This window comes from Bison bison, unplaced genomic scaffold, assembly GCF_000754665.1.
Source record: "Bison bison bison isolate TAMUID 2011002044 unplaced genomic scaffold, Bison_UMD1.0 scf7180017864384, whole genome shotgun sequence".
In the NCBI taxonomy this organism is placed as follows: Eukaryota; Metazoa; Chordata; class Mammalia; order Artiodactyla; family Bovidae; genus Bison; species Bison bison.
Genome location: NW_011494956.1, coordinates 8,311,618 through 8,334,207, shown reverse-complemented (window position 1 = coordinate 8,334,207; position 22,590 = coordinate 8,311,618). Strand labels below are relative to the sequence as shown.

The 22,590-nt window shown below is 37.1% G+C and overlaps 1 protein-coding gene across 2 annotated transcripts in view; it reads left to right on the top strand.

Moving 5' to 3' along the window:
• PLS1 (plastin 1) overlaps positions 1-22,590 on the top strand; it is a 114,247-nt gene that overhangs the window by 75,525 nt on the left and 16,132 nt on the right. For both annotated transcript variants that reach the window (XM_010858154.1, XM_010858155.1), the window contains exons 7-12: positions 7,517-7,682; positions 7,764-7,906; positions 9,272-9,367; positions 11,849-12,044; positions 17,517-17,595; positions 21,041-21,155. In XM_010858154.1, coding sequence (XP_010856456.1) covers positions 7,517-7,682; positions 7,764-7,906; positions 9,272-9,367; positions 11,849-12,044; positions 17,517-17,595; positions 21,041-21,155 — 795 coding nt within the window. The remainder of the gene's footprint in view (positions 1-7,516; positions 7,683-7,763; positions 7,907-9,271; positions 9,368-11,848; positions 12,045-17,516; positions 17,596-21,040; positions 21,156-22,590) is intronic.

Genomic DNA, 22,590 nt, shown 5'->3' with positions numbered 1-22,590 from the left:
TCATGGCTGCAGTCACCATCTGCAGTGATTTTGGAGCCCCCCAAAATAAAGTCTGCCACTGTTTCCACTGTTTCCCCATCTATTTCCCATGAAGTGATGGGACCAGATGCCATGATCTTCGTTTTCTGAATGTTGAGCTTTAAGCCAACTTTTTCACTCTCCTCTTTCACTTTTATCAAGAGGCTTTTTAGTTCCTCTTCACTTCACCACCCATAAGGGTGGTGTCATCTGCATATCTGAGGTTATTGATATTTCTCCTGGCAATCTTGATTCCAGCTTGTATTCTTCCAGTCCAGCGTTTCTTTTGTTTATATGTATTTAATTTTTTTTTTTTTTTGGCTGCATGTGTGGATCTCAGTTCCCATACCAGGGATTGGAACCCATTTTCCCTGAGTGGAAGTGCAGAGTCTTAACCTCTGGACTGCCAGGGAAGTCCCTGTATCCATCCTTTTAATCATCATGCTATACTGCCACTCTCCTGAGGTGGTAGTAATAAGCAACTAGTTAATATGCAAATCACAGCTGTGGCTATTAAAAATGAGCTACCTCTAAGCTGTTTCCTTCATTTCTATTGGCAGGGTATAATTCTTGATTTTGCTAAGGTTATTAAGTCTCTTCTATAAGGAAGCTACATCCTTTAGAGCAGTGGTACTTGGTTAGTCTCAGACTAAGGGTTCCTCCCATTTCCTGTTATCCTGAAGAAGTATATAATTGGCTGTTGACTAACACGGCTTTCTTGACCCTCACTTTCCAGTAATGTTGCATGTTCCTAGCAGAAACTATTATTCTTGAAGAAGCTCCTTTCAGACTGTAATGGCCAGAAGTTTATTTTCTTTCCCATCTTGTGTCAGATGTGAAAGAAATACCTATCATCTAATACCTATCATTGTTGAAAATACTTACATTTATCTTTTTAGGATACTTGTCACACAGTTTTTTATGTTCCTGAATCTGAACTGCAACATCTCTTACTATTGTATAAATTAATTTTTAAATTAATTTATTAAAAATTTAAATATTGCTTCTAATACTTACATGTCATGCATTTGGAGAAAATAAAGAAAAAATGTTCTGCAACTATTTTGCAATAACTGTAGGATGTGTCTGAGGGACTGTTTAATATTTCTATTTTTAAAGGTAGCATTCTTCTACCAATATGAGTAGGGTTAATAGTCTAGGTCTTTAGGATGCTTGAAAAAGAGTACTAACATAGAATGAGAAAAGACAGTCTTCTGGGAAGAGGCAAAGTGTTACTGTGATTGTTAAATCAGTTTTGTTTACTCAGTAATTTTAGAGCTCTGGGAATAGATCTGCCAGAAAGCTACCAGTTTCCCATGAAACTTTATCTTGAAGAAGCCTAATACATTTGTAAAAGATTGTGATAGTATAGTTTTTCACCTCACGATGATAGGTTTATAATGTATCAAGATGTATGAAAGGAGAGAAATATAAAAGGATGAAAATGACATACGGAGACTGTAAAAGCAAGGGAAAGGAACCGATCAAGTAGCTAACAGCAGGATTCATGTATGATCTTGGAGACTTATCTCTCTTCCTACCCAATGTGTTACAGAGCTGCATTCTTTGGATTGTTTATCATTATTGGAAAAAATTAGGTAAAAGTCTGAAAAATGGATGTCAATGATTTAAGGACCTAAAAGTCAGGAAACTAGTGCAAGAGTAGGTACAGGAGATTGAATCTGTTCCTTATAAATGCAAAACATCCATTGTAATTGATATATTCACATATATACAAAGTTGTATGTATATACTTTACCCTTACATATGTATACAAATGTACAAACACATGTGTTAGTCTTCATTTCAATTATAGTTTAAGCAGGGAAAACATAAATCTCATTTGTATGTTGCAAATGGAGTAAAAGTGATGGTATGTAAAATAAGAATGAAATCTGAATAACAAATAATGTCTTTGTCCTTACTGACCCAAGAAATATATAACAGAGCTCTCCAAAAAATAATTAACAAAAGAGGACCTATCTGGAATTGAAGCCTTATTGGCAATGAAAATTTGCAAGGTGGAATGAATAAAAAGAGAGAAAAGTTGCAGTCCCTATTTGAGACTGTTAAAACTAGCCATGTTTGCTTGAGTCTTTTGTTAATATCTCTGGAAGGTAAGATACCCTATTTTACAGGTTAAGACACTGAAACACAAGGAGGGACAAGCACTTCTCTAATGTCTCAGTTGTTGGAGCTTCCCTAGTGTCCTTTTCTATCCCCACCAACACAGGTCTTCAGGAAGAAAGGCTGAGCATGACGGGCAGTTGTCCATGACAGAACTTGGAGAAGAACCTCTGTGTGGGGTTCTCCTGTTACTTCTTATTTTTCAGAATTGACTCCAGACAATAGCAGTCATTCTAGTCCCTCATCACCAGTAGGGCAATATTGTATTTCAGTTCAGTCCGTCAGTTCAGTTGCTCATTTGTGTCCGACTCTGCAACCCCATGGACTGTAGCACACCAGGCTTCCCTGTCCATCACCAACTTCTGGAGCTTACTCAAACTTATGTCCATCGAGTTGGTGATGCCATCCAACCATCTCATCCTCTGTTGTCCCCTTCTCCTGCCTTCAATCTTTCCCAGCATCAGGGTCTTTTTCCAGTGAGTCAGTTCTTCGCATCAGGTAGCAAAAGTATTGGAGTTTCAGCTTCAGCATCAGTCCTTCCAATGAATATTCAGGATTGATTTTCTTTAGGACTGAGTGGTTGGATCTCCTTACAGTCCAAGGGACTCTCAAGAGTCTTCTCCAACACCACAGTTAAAAAACATCAGTTCTTCAGCACTCAGCTTTCTTATGGTCCAACTCTCACATCCATACATAACTACTGGAAAAACCATAGCTTTGACTATATTGACCTTTGTTGGTATTGTGTTTACCAATTAGAAACTACCGTTTATTTGAGGAAGCACATTTTCACTCCTTATTTTCAACCCATTTTTTGCCAATTACTTGTAAGTCATTTGCAATACTTGTAAAACCAACATCTCTGAGTAAAATTAACATCAAAAGCTGGTTGTCCACATGTCACCAACATAACTTGTAGGTATGACAAAGCTGAGTTTCACTGCTTACAGCAGTAAGAGAAAACACCACCTGCAAACCTGTGGCAGTGTCTTTAGGCTGAGGTTGGAACTAGAGATTTGGAATTGCAGTTGAAGCTGGGTCTTTCATGGTGGGCAAGGGGAAGAGAGGGGATGGATGACTAGGTAAGGATCACAACACAGCAGTCAGGACTGGTGGAGATTGCAGGGACAGGTTTGAAGGTGAGGGAGTCAAAGAATCTTTAGAGTATTAACTGTCTATTGATGTTTTCCACTGAAGATCTTCAGTAGTGGTGAAGATAGTGCCTTCAGTGAAGTAGTGCCTGCAATGAACAAATACTCTGCTGCTTCTCCTAGAAGAGTAAAATCATGCCAGTAAGATAGACAAATAAGTGCAAAATCATGTTAAGATGGGGCTTTCTTATCACTGTCCAGGCTGAGAGAAGCAGTGGAAGATTTTGGTTCTCACTAGTTGTTACAGTCAGTTTGGTGAAATTACATTTCTTTTGGCTACAGTACCATGATGTCAATGTAAGGTGTCACTGTAAGATTAATACTATTCCTGGAATCACTTTCAGTATGGTTCCTTCCCCAACATTCAGGGGAATCACAACTGGAGCAAACATGCTTTATGTTCTTGGAAAAGAAGACAGAAAAATATTACTGGTCTAGCATGAATTGGTAGAGGCTGTCTCTTGAAAATTAAATTGATTTGATTTAAGATAATTAAACATATGAAAATAATCTTCTGAATAGAAAAGATTTCAAATTTACCAATAATATTGTCATATTTATCATATTTATTGAGGTTGTAAATATATTGAAGAATCCTCTGGTTCTGCCTTCTTTTGGGAGAACTGAATTTTAAATGAACATTGCTTAATTCCACTACAAAATAATTTAATTGCAAGTGCTTACTTTAATTACCCTTGACTGAACCCCAAGAGACACAGCCATTTACTTGGAGCCGAGCAAGATAAATTGCTTCAGCATACTGCAAGAAGAAGCCACTGAAATAATTACTCTGCTTTGTAAGCCTTTGTGTAGCTTCTGGCTAATAAACATAAAAATTTAAACAAACACGGGAGGCCCCACCCTAACACAGACTATAGAAATATAAGAGGAAAAGACAATCTTTATTTTCTCCCCAAAGAAAATCAAACACAATCAACAATAAATCCCCTAGCTCTTAAAATTATCGCTTCTTAACTTTGGTGAATTTAAAGTCTGACTGTATTGATTTGTTGCCATTAAATGGCCACAAAAACAGTGCCTAGTAGCAAATGGTGTCTTTCCAAAGGGTGGAAAAGTGACTGGGAAAAAAGTCATCGCTACATACTATGCATGTGTTATTTCTAGGGAAGAAATTTGCAAAGGGAATAAAAAAAGTAGCTAAAAGCCAGGGTAACTCTGAATTTTTCTAATTCATTGTCTTTTCCAATTTGCTGCCACGTGTTGTCCCAAAGTATTTTTTCGTTGTTGTTTGGTGGTTCTTTTTCTGTATGTGAGTGTTTCTGGTCACTGGTACGGCATTGATCAGTGAAGTTGCTCAGTGGTGTCTGACTCTTTGCAATCCCATGGACTGGAGCCAACCAGGATCCTCCATCCATGGAATTTTCCAGGCAAGAGTACTGGAGTGGGTTGCCATTTCCTTCTCCAGGGGATCTTCCCGACCCCGGGGATCGAACCCAGGTCTCCTGCATTGCAGGCAGACGCTTTACTGTCTGAGCTACCAGGGAAGCTGGATAGATGACAACTAAAGGAAACATTAATATTAATTAAACATTGTTTTCAATTAAGCTTTTAGATTAAAATTAATGGCATATTTGGATAAAACAACTTTGAGTTACTTGCCCCTACCCCTGTCATTTTATCCCCTTCTGTCACACTGAGTGGATCTTAGTTCCCCAGCCAGAGATCATACCTGCCCTCCTATATTGGAAGCATGAATCTCTAGACCACCAGGAAAGTCCCTCTAACCTAGCCTTTAGCATGACGGTTGTGAAATTGTTTCTTCAACTCCAGCACTTCTCCACATGCACCAGTCATTTATTATTTGGCATTCTTCTGTAACCCAGAGACCTCACTTTTCTCTCTCTCCTTCTTTCTCCTTTTCTAGCATTGATATGGACTTAGGAATTCCTATTTTTTCCAGTAACTTAATTCATTAGTGTTCTTGATTATTTTGGTACTTAAATCGTTCCAGGTTTGGCCGTAGAGAGCACCTTCAAGGTGTTTCTTTTCCCTTTTTTTTTCATTGTTGTAAATTACACATAACATAAAATTTACCATTTTAGTCATTTTTGAGTGTATAGATCTGTGGCATTAAATTCATTCACATTGCCAGGCATTCATCAATAGCATTCTTCTCCAGAGCCCTTCTCATCTTCCTAAAGTATAACTCTATACCCATTATGTAATAATTCCCCATTCTCCACTCTCCCATCCCCTGGCTATTCACCATTCCACTTTCTGTCTCCATGAATTTGGCTACTCTAGGCACCTCATATTGGAATCAGACAATAGTTATTTGTGTGTGTGTGACCAGCTTATTTCACTTAGCATAATGTCTTCAATGGAGAAGGAAATAGTAACCCACTCCAGTGTTCTTGCCTGGAGAATTCCATGGGCAGAGGAGCCTGGTGGGCTACAGTCCATAGGATCACAAAGAGTCAGAAATGACTGAGCAACTTTCACTATAATGCCTTCAAGGTTCACCCATTTCATAGCATATGTCAGTATTCTCTTCATTTCTAAAGCTGAATAACATTCTGTTGTATGTCTACACTATATCTTACTTGTCTGTTTAAGATGATGGACACTTGGATTGTTTCCACCTTTTGACTTTTGTGAATAACGCTCTATGAACGTGGGTATACAAATAATCTAAGTCCTTGCTCACAGTTTTTTGAGTATATACCTAGAAGTGGATTTGCTGAATTACATGGTGCCACCATACTTTTCGCTCAGTTGTGTCTGACTCTTTGTGACCCCAAGGACTGTAGCCTGCCAGACTTCTCTGTCCATGGATTTCTCCAGACAAGAATACTGGAGTGGCTTGCCATTCCCATCTCCATGGTATATTCCTGACCCCAGGATCGAACTCAGTTTTCGTGTATTGCAGGCAGATTCTTTACCATCTGAGCCACTAGGGAAGTCCCAAGATGACATGGTAATTCTATGTTTAATTTTTTGAAGAATTGCCATACAGTTTTCCATGGAAATTCCACCATTTTATATTCTCACTAGGAATGAACTAGGGTTCAAATTTATTCACATCCTCTCTAGCACTTGTTATTTTGTTTGTTTGTTTTAATAACAGACATCCTGATGGATAGAAAACGGTATCTCATTGTGGGTTTGATTGACACTTCCCTAATGATTTCTCCTGTTGATCATCTTTTCAGGTGCTTACTGTCCATTTGATATCTTCTTCAGAGAAATTCATGCCCTTTGCCCATATTGTAATCAGGTTGTTTGGTTTTTTGTTGTTGGGTTGTAGGCGTTCTTCCTCTGTTGACATAATCAGAGCTCATACTCTTAATAATAATAATAAATATGTAATAATAATATGTAAATATATGTAATAACAATATGTAATAAACATTATTATATCAATATATGTTATGTTATATTATTAGTTAATAATAAATATGTAACTGTATAATATGTCAGAGAATGATAAAGAGTAAAATAAAGAATAATGAGTGCCAGCAAAGAGTGTGGTGATGTGGTGATGCTTGTTATTTCATGTAGAATAATCAGAGAAAGCCATTTTTAGAGCTGGAACAGAGTGAGTGACAGGACACAGTGGGACATAGAGAACATTTGATGGGTTTTAAAGCCAGGGAACATGGTCAGGTTCTCATTTTCCCAAGATCACAGGGTATTTAAAGTACCTAAGTATAGGTGGATTGTAGAAAGTAAGTCTGAGCATGGGTATTAGGAAGGAATTAAGAAACTTGAAGAAAGACAGTTTCCAGGGGTTTTTAGAAGGTGAAATTACACAGCAATTGCTCACAGGCTATAGCAGGCAAGAAGAGCAAGGATTCTGCTCAGGTTGCCTTCTTAGGAAGAAAGAAGGCAAGAATGAAGGTTGGGCCTATGGACCAAAACAGAAAATAAAGGAAAACGTAGTTTTAACAGAGGGAGACTAGGGAAGTATGGCCAGAAAATTGCTTCAGTTTTGGACACATTGACTTGGAGGTACTTGTGAAACATCCAGGTGGACATAGCCAAGGGTGTATATTGGTGTAGAGCTTACAGTGGGGGCTGGGCAGAAGTGTGGCCCAGACATAGGTTTCTGAAAGTCATTGGCATACAGAGGTGATATAAGTACTAACTATGTTGAAAAATCTTAAGTTTTAGCACCGATTGTTTATTTACCTCCACAACTTGTTGACAAGAGTTTAGAAAGTACTTTCTCACGTTTATTTTTCTTTGTGGCAATTTAGGAAAATTTAAACCTAGCCCTGAATTCTGCCTCAGCCATTGGTTGTACTGTAGTCAACATTGGGGCTCAGGATCTCACAGAAGGAAAACCTCACTTGGTCTTGGGACTTCTCTGGCAGATCATCAAAGTTGGGCTTTTTGCTGATATTGAGATTTCCAGGAATGAAGGTAAGGTCATCAAAAATATTTGCTTCTCATTGACATATATTTACTGTGGGAAGAATTTATACTTCCTTGTTTTCCTCTCAGCTCTGATTGCATTGCTAAAGGAAGGTGAGGATCTAGAAGAGCTAATGAGGCTGTCTCCAGAGGAATTACTGCTGCAGTGGGTGAACTACCATCTGACCAATGCAGGATGGCCTACCATCAGCAACTTCAGCCACGACATTAAGGTTCATATTTAAACGCTCAGATTTGTGACACTAAAAAAAGAATGTCAAAACACACGTCAGATTTGTTTTGAATGTCAAATGGGGTTAGAAGTAAATTAGAACTGGAGTTTAATTCTCAAGCACACACTATAGAAAATGAAATTTTGCATTTCTCCATCTGAAGTGATCCCCCCACTTATAATCACAAAATCTTTTGCTAAAAAAATAAAAAACCAAACTGGTTTGTTGGCTTGTAATAAGAAATACAACTGGGAAATTCCTTATCGCTCCAGTGGTTAGGACTTGGCACTTTCACTGCTGAGGACCCAGGTTCAATCGCTGATTAGGGAACATAGGTCATGCAAGCCAAGTGGTGTGGCCAAAAAATAAGTAAGTAAATTAGAAAAAAGAAATACAACTGGTTGTAAGAGGAAAGAGATGCTAGCATTAGCAAATTAAAGCATTCTTTTTCATTTTCTGTGATACTAATAGACTAAGTTATAATGAGGATATCAGTCTGTTAGAGTGAGAATTATTATCTGTTTGCTAGACTAGAGGCCCTGGTAGGCATAACCTGTTTCTTATTCTTACTTCCACTTTGCCAATAACCAGTTAAGAGGAAACTAAAGGGACTCCCTTGGTGGTACAGTGGATAAGAATCTAACTGCCAGTGCAGGGGACATGGGTTTGATCCCTGATCTAGGAAGATCCCACATACTGTGGAGCAACTAAGCCCGTGTGCTGCAACGACTGAGTCCACACTCTGGAGCACATAAGCCACAACTACTGAGCCCATGACCTGCAACTACTGAAGCCAGTGCTCCTGGAGCCAGTACTCTGAAATAAGAGAAGCCATCACAATAAGGAGCCCAATGCAACAAAGAGTAGCTGCCGCTCACTGCAACTAGAGGAAGCCCGTGCGCAGCAATGAAGGCCCAGTGCAAGCAAAAATGTATTTAATTTATTAAAAAAAAAAAGGAAACCAAAGTATCTGAGGGCATAGGGAATCAGTAGACAGAAGGAGGTCTTCAGGCTTCTCTCTGAACCAAAGTAACTTGAAACCCCATCCCTCCCCATCACCACCCACCCACTGGAGATGCAGATGCTTAGGAGTGTAAACAAAGGAAAGAGGTGAGGAAGGGCAATGAAAGAGTGTAGGAGACAGTGTTGCTAGAAGCTCTGAGGTGCAAAACACAATTGCTAGAATCTCTGAAGTGTGAAACAATGTAGTGCATTCAGAATCCTGGAGTAACAAGTAAAGGTTGCTAAGTTATTGAATAACTCATTCTGTGAAATGAAGGCAATTTCTTCAATGAGTACTTTTTTCCTAAATCCAGTGGTGATTTTATTCACTTTTAAAATTCTGTTGTGTTTCTTCCCTTAAAGGATTCAAGAGCCTATTTTCATCTGTTGAATCAGATTGCACCTAAAGGTGACCGAGATGATGGACCTGCCATTGCCATTGATCTTACAGGATTTAGTGTGAGTATAATTTTTAACTAAAATTTTAAAAAAAATTTTTGTAAAATATGCACAGCATAAAACTTAGCATTTTAACCATTTTTAAGTGAACAGCTCAGCAGCATTAAGTACATTTACATTATGTGCCATCAACACCACCTTTCCTCTCTGGAATTTTTTCCTCATCACATAGTAAAGTCTATAGGCATTAAACAATAACTCCCCTTCCCCCTCTCTCTCAAGCTCCTTGTAACCAGTGTTCAACTTTGTACCTCTATGAATTTGAGTAGTGAGTAGAGTCATAGAATTCAGTTCTCTACAGGGGCATTCCCTGGTAGAGTCCTCAGCCCTTCATTAGACTTTGGCTTTTATGCTTTTCAGAAGCTTTTTTCTGTGCCCTAGGCTCCAAATTTCCATGCTAAGCCATATGGCTGTCATGAGTGAAGAAAGGGATCCTGACATTGAGTATGTGTCGAATCAACTTTATGCCCACCTATATGTCCCTGGCACAACATCACTGGAACTCACTCGGGTGCTTTTGTAGCTGTGACAGTGTACAAGGAAAGGGAGCAACAAGCTGCTAATGGATTCATAAGCAATCAATTATCATTTCTTCCCATTTATATTTGGCAATACACAAAATTCTAGTATTTATGATGTAGAAAGGACTGATGTAAATCCTGGGTCATCTAAAAATTTCCTAGGGAAGTCCATTCTTTTAGCATAAACTGTAAATACCAGGGTTACATCTAAATGTTAAAATCTGATCAGATTACAGTTTGTATAAAAATCTATTAAGTGCTTAAAGTGTAACATCCAAGTTTAGTTTTAAAGGCAATTCGAGTCACCACTAATTTTATTTCACATTATTATAAAACCTAAAAGCAATTATGCACAATTTGCAAATTTGCTTGAGTACAAATATTAGGAACTGAAGAAAACTTACGGAAAGTTTCAAAGTTATTCAAAAGTGAACAGACAGTATACTGAACTACCATGAGTTCATTCCTCAGGTTCAACAGCTATCAATGCATGGTCAGTTTTGTTTCTCCGTTTATTACCTACCTATTTCCTTCATCTTCCATATTATTTTGAAGCAAATTCTAGACATATTATCATTTCATCAATAAGTATTTTAATATGTATTTCTAAAAGATAAAGACACTTTGAAAATATAACCATAGTACCTAAAAAAATAACAGTAGTCTGTAGTATCAAAATGATTAATCAGTGTTGACATTTCCAGTTGCCTCATAAATGTCAGATTTTCTTTTTATCATTTATTTGAATTAAAATCTAAATAAGGTCCATGTATTATGCCTTGTTCATGTCTACTCGAGGTGCTTTTATTGTTGTTTGATAACATTGAATTTATTGCTTTCTCTGATTTCAGTTACATTTTATTTACAACTCTAGTGCATAAAATTAGATAAATCTTAGTCTTTGGTCATGATATACTCTAATCATGGGTCCATGCATGTTTTTGTTTAAATTTATTTTTCTTTGGTAGTTGTTTGTTGTATTGAAATCCAACAAGAATGCTAGGACTTTGACATCAGATTATATAAAGCTGTGTAGTTCTTCCCTGTCCCATCTCTCTGCCTGCCTTTAATGTGATAATCATTGTCTTTATTCTTATGCTCATGTTCTTTTGCTTTTATTTTAATACACTTTTTTTTCAACTAAGTGTATTTCTTACAGATTTAAAATTTGCATTTTATTTTTTAACTTCATATAAAGTTGATCATGTTGTACTTAAATTTCTAGTGTTTATTTTGAGTGTATTATATTACTGAGAGTCACTCCTATTGTTGTATGTTCTTATATGACTATTAACACAGTTTCAGTTTTCATCTGCTCTCCTGTTGATAAGCGTTGGTTTGTTTCCAAGGTTTTGCATTTGTGAAAAGTGTGTTCCTTCTGATTTTAGTATTTTTTTACATGTATCCCAACGTGTTTTTCACTGAGAAAAGAATACACTGGAAATACCAGAGTAGATATCTTTTTATTAGTACCATTTGTAAGTAAGTCTCTTGGCCAGAAGGCACTCTAATATATGGCCCTGAACAAGTTACCTATAATTCAGCCAGTAGCAGCTTACTTGGAGAAGGAAATGGCAACCCACTCCAGTGTTCTTGCCTAGAGAATCCCACGGACGGAGAAGCCTGGTAGGCTGCAGTCCATGGGGTCGCACAGAATCTGACACGACTGAAGCAACTTGGCAGCAGCTTACTGATAGGATATTTGAGAGTTTTGTTGAGTACTTTAGCTTTGAGGATGAAATATTCTTCTGGTTCCAGCAAGAAACCTCAGAGACTTGTTCTTACTGATTTAAAAGAAATGGGGAAGTTAATTTGGAATTGCTGTGCATCCTGACCTCCTTTTGAGCCATCCATTGATTCATTTCCAGAAAAGTAATTGCTTATAAATATGTATATGAATAAGAAATTATGCTAATCAAAAGTTTAATCTTGACCACTTTTGTTTTATTTCATTGTTTAGGAGAAAAATGACTTGAAGCGTGCTGAATTCATGCTTCAGGAAGCAGACAAACTGGGCTGCAGACAGTTTGTTACTCCTGCAGATGTGGTTTCAGGCAATCCTAAACTTAACCTGGCTTTTGTAGCTAATCTGTTTAACACGTACCCAGGCCTCCACAAGCCTGATAATAATGACATCGATGTGAATTTATTGGAAGGTATGCTCTTTCTGTCTTTAACTGATTCACTGTGTATCTTTTTATGACATCGTCCTACTTCACTGTCGGAGGTAGGGGATTGCGGAGGGAGATGTAGCTGACTGTGTGCTGGCATGTGCGTGCATTAAGAAGTTAAAGAAAATTGTTGTTCATTTGGGTTAAAAGCAAATGCTGAGGTAAATCGTACTTGTCTGTCATTTCTCCATAAAAGTTTAGTGAAAACCATCATACGTTTAAAATAGTCTCTTAAATGACTACATAATTCCACCACCAATATGTACAATGAAATATAGCTATTGAAAAAATAATTATTTGTAACTTTTCCTCCTTTGAAAGCTTCAGTTTGACTCCAGTATTGTTCTCTTTTTTCTGTTTTTAGTTCACTTGAAAAAATTTACAATATTCATTACTTGTCTTGTGTGTGGGCTGTTGTTTTCTGTCTCATAATTTATAATACTTTCCTATTTTGCTTCATGAAATGCAGATTTGACCCCTCCTAATGTAGGTACTGTATTTAGTACTTTTCTATACTCTATAAATATATTCATTCTGAATGTGCTTTTTATCAGTACTATTTGTTCTTTCTATCTGGGTTGATATTTTTTGCATTGTTCATGTTGTGTTTTGGGTTTTTTTTTAATCTGTCTTAATATGCCTAAAGAATGAAGGATGACAAGCAAGAAACAAATGAAACTTAATTAGAACAGCAGGGCAAGACTTGATTAATAAACTCCATCTAATTTGCCTTCTATAATTATGGGATAGTGGGGTTGTAAACACATTAGGGATCAGTTTTGACAACTGGATGTCATGATTTGATGGAAAGCCTTTATCCCTCTGCTGTGAATAAGCACACTTATCTTTTATCTCAAGAATCTCTGAAAGGATTGATTTAGGATCTATAACATATATCATTTTGTATTGCTTAGCTATGTTACTTACATTTACTAAATGTCATTGACACTTACAATATATGAATCATCATAATGACAAAAACATGCTCAATGTCTCATTCTTTCTCATCTGTTCCAGCCTCTCTCCTTTTCCTCTCATCCTCACAACTGCTCACATGTATACCAAGACCCACGTTCGTACTAGAACCAAAAGTAAAAATAGTGGCAGTGGTGGCGGTTATCAGAGGTTAGGGACTACTCCGACAGTAGCCTTGATAGTTGCCTTTGGAGAAGCTGGTTCTGAGGCGAGGATTCTTCCTGGTGGGGAGAACCTGAACTTCAGTGTTCACTGTCTCACATCACCCATCTTACTCCCTCTTCGTCTGTGAGACAGAGTGAGAAATTAGCCCTATCATCTTTTTCTCTTTGACTACCACGACCAGAGTTCCAATGTCCTGGTCACTTTATAATGACAGATTTTTGATTAACGAAAGAAGCTTCAGATTTAACAAATACATTGTTGGAGGACTATGATTTTACCTCACTCTTTCTGAGATTCAGTAAAATAAAGATTGTGTTCTCTACATAGACATGTAACTGAGAGGTAAGATAGATTAAAAAATGTTGATTTCTCAGCAGAGAAATTGAGGGTGAGGGGTTAGAACTTTTAAAAAAACTAAAAAGGGAGATGGCTGTGTTTTTTTTATCAGCCTGGAAAATTTCAAAATTCCTCTCTGCCTTATAGTAGAAGGCATTGTTTAGAGTGGCATATTAAAAATGACCTGCTTTTTATAGTCACTGAATTCTTGCTAGATATCTTTTCCAACTTGCTCGTTCTCCTATTTGTCACGTTTGAATTCTTTTGCTGGTGTTCAGCATGCTTTTGGGATTTTTCAGTGTGAACAGGATTGCTAAATATTTCCATTAGTATTTATTTATATAAAAAATACTGTGGGAAATATTTATCAGTCATCTTTATTTAGAACATATGTATGTCCTGATACATCTGCCAAAAATGAATTTGACTTCGACTATCACTGGAATTTTTTCTTCTGTACATTAGTTTTTGTAGATCCTTATGAAATTTGAAGCTTGACCTTATCACCTTCATATTCATGTATTAGTATGTCCTCATTGGCAAAGAATTTTATCTGTATGGAACTAAAGCAAAGTAAAGGCCCAATTAAATAATAAATCTTCATATTAAATTGAGCCAAATATGGGGCTACCGATACAGAGACCATCTCAAAATTTATTTGTGGTAATAGAAAATACATAGACCATGGAATTAGACTTTGTCTAAATCATGATACCCCCAGTTTAATAACTGAGCACTTTTATGAGCCTTGGTTTTCTCATATATAAAACCAGACTTAATAGTAATACTTATTTTGAAGAGTTCCAGAGCAAGTTAAAGTGACCTTTCATTAATGAACAAATTTTGTGTGCTCTCTAATGGTCGGGAAGAGGAAAACAATACACCACTTTAGCACATGTAGTGAATGTTCAATATATTTTCCTTCCTTTCCTCTTAGTAGCCTACTTTTGTTATTTTCTCTAAACTTTTATCAATTGCAATGTCAGTTTAGTCCTAAAAATGAAGAGAATGTCTTATAATTCTTTCTCTCTTTTCTATCAGCCTTTAAGAGTTTACGCCCAAGATTGCTTTAGTTGTCTGAACTCCAGACAACATTTCCGGTCTGGAATACATATGTTTTTGTAATGCTTTACCATGACTCCTCCGCGAATGCACAGTGCTCTGGCCTTGAGCATTTATTTACCAAGACAACTTGAAATGGTAGTGGATAAATAAATGCTCACTTTTAAAATCTCTTTTACTTTCCAGGTATCAAAAGTTAAAATAATGATACAATTAGTTTAGAGCACTAGGAAGAAACAGAAAACACTGGTCTATAATAGTCATAGAAGTCAATGAAAATGCAAGTTTAGTGTCTTGTCTCATCAGGTCCAGCAGAAACTGGATATTATTTTAGTAAAAATTAAACTGTTGTTACACTATTGGTGTTTGAAACCTTAAAACATAATTGGGATTTTCCTAGATGAAAATAATGTAAAAATTCTCTAATTACTAGAAAAAATTTATACATATAACAAAATACCAGAATGTAATAGAGAAATAACTAAAAGATAAATTCAAGTCACATACATCAAGCTGCTAATCATAGTATGGTTACATTTATGTCACTTTCAGGAAAGGTTGAAATATTTAATTTGCACCTAGTTCAGTTCAGTTGCTCAGTCGTGTCTGACTCTTTGCGACCCTGTGGACTGCAGCACGCCAGGCTTCCCCGTCCATCACCAACTCCCGAAGCTTGCTCAAACACATGTCCATCGAGTCGGTGATGCCATCCAACCTTTACATCCTCTGTCGTCCCCTTCTCCTCCTGCCTTCAATCTTTCCCAGCCAACAGGGACTTTTCCAGTGAGTATCAGGTGGCCAAAGTACTGGAGCTTCAGCTTCGGCATCAGTCCTTCCAATGAATTTTCAGGACTGAATTCCTTTAGGATTGACTGGTAGGAAGTCCTTACAGTCCAAGGGACTCACAGGAGTCTTCTCTAACACCACAGTTCAAAAGCATCAAGTCATCAGTACTCAGCTTTCTTTATGGACTGACTCTCGCTTCCATTTATGCACCTTTTAATAACTCCCAAAACAAGGCAAGCATGAGTTCTAGGAGTAGTTTAACTTTGTTCTTTTTAAAAAGATTCTCATATCAGTTATGTATTATAAAATGACTGTGGCAGATACAACAGATGGATCCTTTTTGCAGACCTTTTATATAGACCAGAGGAGACAAAATTTCAGCAAGAAATTATGCTATGCTATGCTAAGTCACTTCAGTCGTGTGCGACTCTGTGTGACCCCATAGACAGCAGCCCGCCAGGCTCCCCCGTCCCTGGGATTCTCCAGGCAAGAACACTGGAGTGGGTTTCCATTTCCTTCTCCAATACATGAAAGTGAAAAGTGAAAGTGAAGTCGCTCAGTCGTGTCCGACTCTCAGCAACCCCATGGACTGCAGCCTACCAGGCTCCTCCGTCCATGGGATTTTCCAGGCAAGAGTACTGGAGTGGGGTGCCATTGCCTTCTCCGAGCAAGAAATTATATGGCTATATAATTGAATAGAGAAGAATTAAAGCAGATTATGGGAAAGGCTTTAGATAATGGTATTGAAAACCACATGAAAATGCAAGGGACAGTCAACACAAAAACCAGAATCTTTTAAATTTTACAAGATTTGGATTTCTGTTCTGGGTGTGTAGGTTTACTCTATGTGTGACACTCAGTCTGAAGAAGACTGCAAGGATGACGCGATAGGAATGGGCCCCTGGTGCTCAGATGGTCAAATGTGATAGATTATCCTGGGGATCCCCCACAAGCCAAAGTTCAGATGGTGACCTGGACTTGTCCACGTCTTGGAAGTGATGAGACGTATAAACGTTTCCATTTTCAAGAGTCTAGTGATGAGAGGTAGGCAAGGCTATTCCATTGTCCCCTAACTTAGCTGAAAAACAAACAATAATATTTCTAGATGGCCCCTTAGGACAATCTGCAATGCTGGCGATTCCTAAAAGGTAGATATGGCAAAAGAGCCCCCATCTCTCTCTGTCCATACCAGAGCCCACATTCCCCTTATGGATGGGGTAAGCGCTGCTATGAAGGGGAAGCTCAAGGACCATACGTAATCTCAGGTTTAATAATACTGCCTCCAGGAGTTACTTCTTGAGGTGATCTTTGAGGTCTAGTGACTTACTATACTATGATGAACTGTGTCTTTTCGCACTCTGTATAGGGGCTATGTCCCTTATGTGTTTTCTGTAGGGACAATCTAAAATAACCCAGGAAGCCTATAAAATAGTTATAGCCCCTCATTGCTTGTTTTTATATCACCTCTAATCCCCTCTCCTCTTCATTGCTGTTTGGTGTGATGAAAATGTAGGTTTGTGTGCTCAGACACTTTCCTGTGTAAAGCCATAATCTGTACAGATTTAGAGATACCACACTGGGAAAGGTAGAGCTTTTCTATTTCTGTTTAAAGTGCTAATGTTACCCTAAAAGGTTGTTTTATTAATTTTGCACCAGTCCCCTTTGCATGAAGTCATAACTACAGATAGGACCACATAGGTTTACCTATTACTTTTCTGAACACAGAAACTAATGGCTCAGTAATTTACAAACACCAAGTAAGGGACTCTAGATGAAGACATTTAGAAAGCAAATGGAGACTTTCTAGACAGGGGGAAAGGGAGCTTTGGTGGAAAGAGATTTTTTTTTTCTTCCCTAAAAAGATTGTCCTGGAGAAGGAAATGGCAACCTACTCTAGTATTCTTGCCTGGGAAGTCCCATGGACACAGGAGCCTGGTGGGCTACAGTCCATGGGGTTGCAAAGAGTCAGACATGAATTAGTGACTGAACAACAAACAAAAAGATTGTTGTATCATAGGAACCATGGCATACAAAATATGTATGACCAGTTTGTGCCTGCCAGAATGGTTTAATATGCAATTCTTGATTCCTTTTTTGTCCTGAATCATCAGTGTAAACTTGTGTCTACTTTAGGAGAGAGCAAGGAAGAGAGGACATTTCGGAATTGGATGAATTCCTTGGGAGTCAACCCATATATTAATCATTTGTACAGGTAAATATTTTATGTGTTTTAGCTTTCTGGGCCAGAGTCCAACTTCTCTAGTTTCAAACTGTAGGTGTGTTTACATGAGAATATTTTGTAAAAATCTCAAAAATTTTAGCCAACATTTAGAGTTTCAGAATCCTGAGGATTGGCAGTACAGTGGATTTTAATAGAAAAGTATTATTTGAAAAGATAATATTATGATGTTATTGTTATAATTTTTGATGATATAAATAATTTAGTAAAGATAATTCATCTTTTTTATAATTGCTAATCAGGAAAATAATAAATTATTTCAAGTTTAACAGATTAGAAGAACAGTAATATTAATTGCTCTTATTTTATCAGTGTTCATCATTATAATTCACATTCTATTTATTTTTGCCCCAAACTTTAATTATCCTATAATTTGTTCTGAATACTTTTTTCTAATTTGTAGAAATAACTTTGTTTCCCTTCATACTTGTTGTTTGTTTTATTCTTTTTTGTTTAAAAATGACAACACATTATTAACATTGATAGGATTAAGAAAATATTTTACTGAACCATTTCTTGTGCTCTCCAGTAGTGCAAATAAGGTGTCTTTCTAGGTGTAGATGAGAGGAAACCATCCTTCTCCATTATAAGATCTACCTGAGCATGCCTAAAAATGCAAAAGAACTCAGCTCCAGCTAATTGTATATTTTTCTAATTAACTAAACCTATTAATAATTTACACACCAAGGAAACTTCTTAATGAACAATAACTGCTTTTATTTAAATATGAACTGAAGATTAATACCACAAAAGACCATGTTCACTGGATCAGATTTATGGTATAGTTATTTCTTGGTGTATATTCAAAATAGTCTTTAAAATCAGTATTGCCTGGTTGTGGTAACTAGCTTTGATGTGATAGACTTAAATTTCATAAAGTCTTTAATAGGAGTGTGTGAATTCCAACTGGATGACAAAAGACATATGTCTTTTAGACTGGAACTTCTCAGAGTAGTGGTGCAGTAAAGAACTCTAATACTGGAGGTAAAGAGGGATGCTAATTAAGCTTATTCTTCTAAAGGGATAGCAGTTTAATAAGACTGCAAACTCTGTTGCCTTCTTTATCTTTCTAAGTGTGATATCTCACTAAAAATCCTTGATTCAAAACCCTCAGGTGAAATATTACTTTTCTGAACCCACTAAATATTGCCACAATTAAAAGGCAGAAAATACATAATTCAGAGATTCTCAATTTTTCTCTTGTGATATACTTGTTACTTGAGGTAAATATATAATATGATACTGCTTTATCATTACTTTTGTACTTATAATAAATATAGAAATTTTCTTCTCAAAAAAAAAAAGGTTAGATCTTTATGGACTCATTTGAAAGAATGTCTACAATATATAACTGAGAGAACATAATGATATAATAGGACTACTATAATCTCATTTTTATTTTAAAGTTGAGTATATACATATACGTATTTGAATTTTTAAAAAATCTAGAGGGATTCAAACTAAACTGTATACAACCTAGAGAGGAGGGTTAAGGTAGTGAGGAGACTTAGTTTTAATGTTAGTAATTTAAATATGGTTTTGGAGGGTTTTTCTTTGTTTTACAATAAACATGTATTTTCTTTTTAAATTAATAAGGACATTTAAAACTAGGAGATTAGAATTTATTGAGACTTCATGGTAGCTTCATAAATGTCAGGAATACTAGAGTTCTCTGTGGTTGACAGTGGAGAATAATTGGCTAAATTTTTTAGCTAAAGATGATTATTTTTATTTAGTTCCTGAACTGCTAGCACAGGGTTTCCAGGTATAGGTAATTTTTGGAGGGGTAAGGGAAGTTCAGAAAATTCTCAAAAATCACCATCAAGATATAGAAAAACAAGAACCAGAGGTTTAGTTGGCACCAGAACTGTATGTCCATAAATTTGTGTCTGGGTCATATTCCTAAACCAACCCCTAAGTGATTAGCTCCCCACCCGCAGTATACCAAACCCAACCTAAACCAAAGCAAAAGAATCATTTAGATTGTTTTTAACTGAAAATTCTCTCCTTTCAAGTTATTAAATATATTTTAAGAATTACCAGCCCTAGAATTTTTCTATGACAGGTTGGTTCTAGAACACATCTGGAAATCGTTTCAACTCTCTGGGCCTCAGTTTCCCTATTTGCAAAACATGAGTATTAATACCATACTACATAGAAATAAGAATGAATTCCTTTAAAGTAAAAAAACAAAAAAATTCATGAAATGAGATTTCAGAACCTATACAACTACTTCAGTGATTTACTTTTCATACAACTTTCCCCATGTACTGATAGATGACTTAGTTCTTGTTTACCTTCATCAAAAGAAGACGCTTCTTTTAAGACAGGAGGACTTTCTCTCTCCTTCACTCAGTGCAGGGCGCAGCCCCCTGCATGGCCATATGGTGTGTGCTCAGAGATGCAAAGTAACTTTAATATGAACCTTAGCAAAACAGAGCTCAATGAACAAGCTGTTGAGGGAGAAAACTCATGTAATTCAGCATGGAGCTAGCAATTTAAAAATCAGTCACTGTTGCTTTATGTCCTTACCATACAGAATTGAAAACAGATTCAATAGATGTACTCTGGGTGCCTCAGGAGAACATGTTTTTCTGAATCCCAAGTAGTAGTATTTTTACTTCAGTAACTCCTACTTTCTCCTAAATTCCTTCCTCTTAACCCTCACTGTTTGACATGAACAGCTTCCTACTGAGTAGCTATTGTGATTTTTAAAGTTTAAAAAATCATAATACATAAGTAATAGATGAACTCATTCTCATGGTACAAGCTTCAGGAAGTATGTAAGTATGTGGAACAACAACAACAAAAAACCATGATAATCCCATCTTACCATCCCATGTTCCTTTTTTTCCTGCCCAGAGGTAATGGCTATGAATAGAGGTATTTAAATACTACTAACTCTGAATATATTTTTAATCTTTTAGATTAAAAGATTAAAATGCATAAATGTAATTAAAATACATTTAATAATATCTTAAATAGAAATATTTTAAAATAATATTTTAAATACTTAAATATATGCCTCTTGCTTTTTTAAACTTAGTGTGTTGTATAAAGCTTTCATGTTAGAACATAGGGATCTACCTTGTTCCATCTTATAATGGTCCAGGAGTCCAGGGTGAGGTTAACTTACTCAACAGCCCCTACTGTCAGGCATTTAAATTGTCTCTAAATTTATAAATACCATGGGAGTGAATATCCTTGTACATATATCTTTGTACACGTTTATGAAAAAAATTTGGACAGATTCCTAGATTACAAGTTCTGGGTCAAATGATCTATTCTGCCTGCCATTCTTTAAGCATTCAGTAGTCCTGTTGTATTTTTGTAGACAAAGCCCATCTCCAGTGTGCTTAGTAAAACCAGATCATACCGACATTTCCTCCTCCTTCATTTTCTTTTTCTCTTGTCTTAGTGACCTTGCAGATGCATTAGTCATCTTTCAGCTCTACGAAATGATCCGTGTGCCAGTTGACTGGAGCCATGTGAACAAACCTCCTTATCCTGCTCTTGGAGGGAACATGAAGAAGGTGAATGAAATAATGCCCGTGGATCTGTTGTTATTGTTCTCATATAAAACAGAGGACTTAAGAGTTTCATAAAGCTTAGTAAATGTAATCTGTCCCCACAGATTCATCCCAAATCATGTTATGCTTATTATCCTTAATACAGGTGAGCTTTTGTGTTTGGAAAGATGAAACTAGTCCTCCAAGTCAGACACTTTGTATAACTACAACTTTAACAAGTTGTTGAATTTAAGACGGAGAAGGCAATGGCACCCCACTCCAGTACTCTTGCCTGGAAAATCCCATGGACGGAGGAGTATGGGGTTGCTGAGGGTCGGACAGGACTGAGCGACTTCACTTTCACTTTTCACTTTCATGCATTGGAGAAGGAAATGGCAACCCACTCCAGTTTTCTTGCCTGGAGAATCCGAGGGACGGGGGAGCCTGGTGGGCTGCCGTCTATGGGGTCCCACAGAGTCGGACACGACTGAAGTGACTCAGCAGCAGCAGCAGCAGCAGAATTTAATATTCTTGGAGATGCATCATCCATGAATTCCTATTTTATAATTGCCAAAACTTGCCAGATACTTACTGGTTATTTGTTAATATTTTCAGTAGATATTAATTGATTACCTACAACCTGAATATACTGTACAATGCAGGATATAAAATAGAGCAAGTCATGGAGTTGGTCCTCAGGAAATCCTAAAGAAATTAGATAAGATATGTGTGTGTGCATGCTAAGTGGCTTCAGTTGTGTCCAACTCTTTGTGACCTCATGGACTGTAGCCTGCCAGGCTCCTCTGTCCATGGGATTCTCCAGGCAAGAATACTGCTGTGGTTTGCCCTGCCCTCCTCCAGGGGACCTTCCTGACCCCAGGATCGAATTCGCATCTCTCTCTTACATCTCCTGCACTGGCAAGCAGGTTCTTTACCACTAGTGCCACCTGTGAAGCTCAAGATATGTGTGCAAATAACTATGATACAATGCGATGTGGGCAAAAGTGAGTATTATGAGTTCTAAGGAAGCCTTTGACAGATCACAACAAACTGGAAAATTCTTGAAGAGATGGGAATACCAGACCACCTGACCTGCCTCCTGAGAAATCTGTATGCAGGTCAAGAAGCAACAGTTAGAACTGGATATGGAACAACAAACTGGTTCCAAATCGGGAAAGGAGTACATCAAGTCTGTATATTGTCATCCTGCTTCTTTAACTTATATGCACAGTACATAATGAGAAATGCTGGTCTGGATGAAGCACAAGCTGGAATCAAGATTTCAGGGAGAAATATCAATAACCTCAGATATGCAGATGACACCAACCTTATGGCAGAAAGTGAAGAGGAACTCAAAAGCCTCTTGATAAAAGTGAAAGAGGAGAGTTAAAAAAGTTGGCTTAAAGCTCAACATTCAGAAAACGAAGATCATGGCATCTGGTCCCATCACTTCATGGGA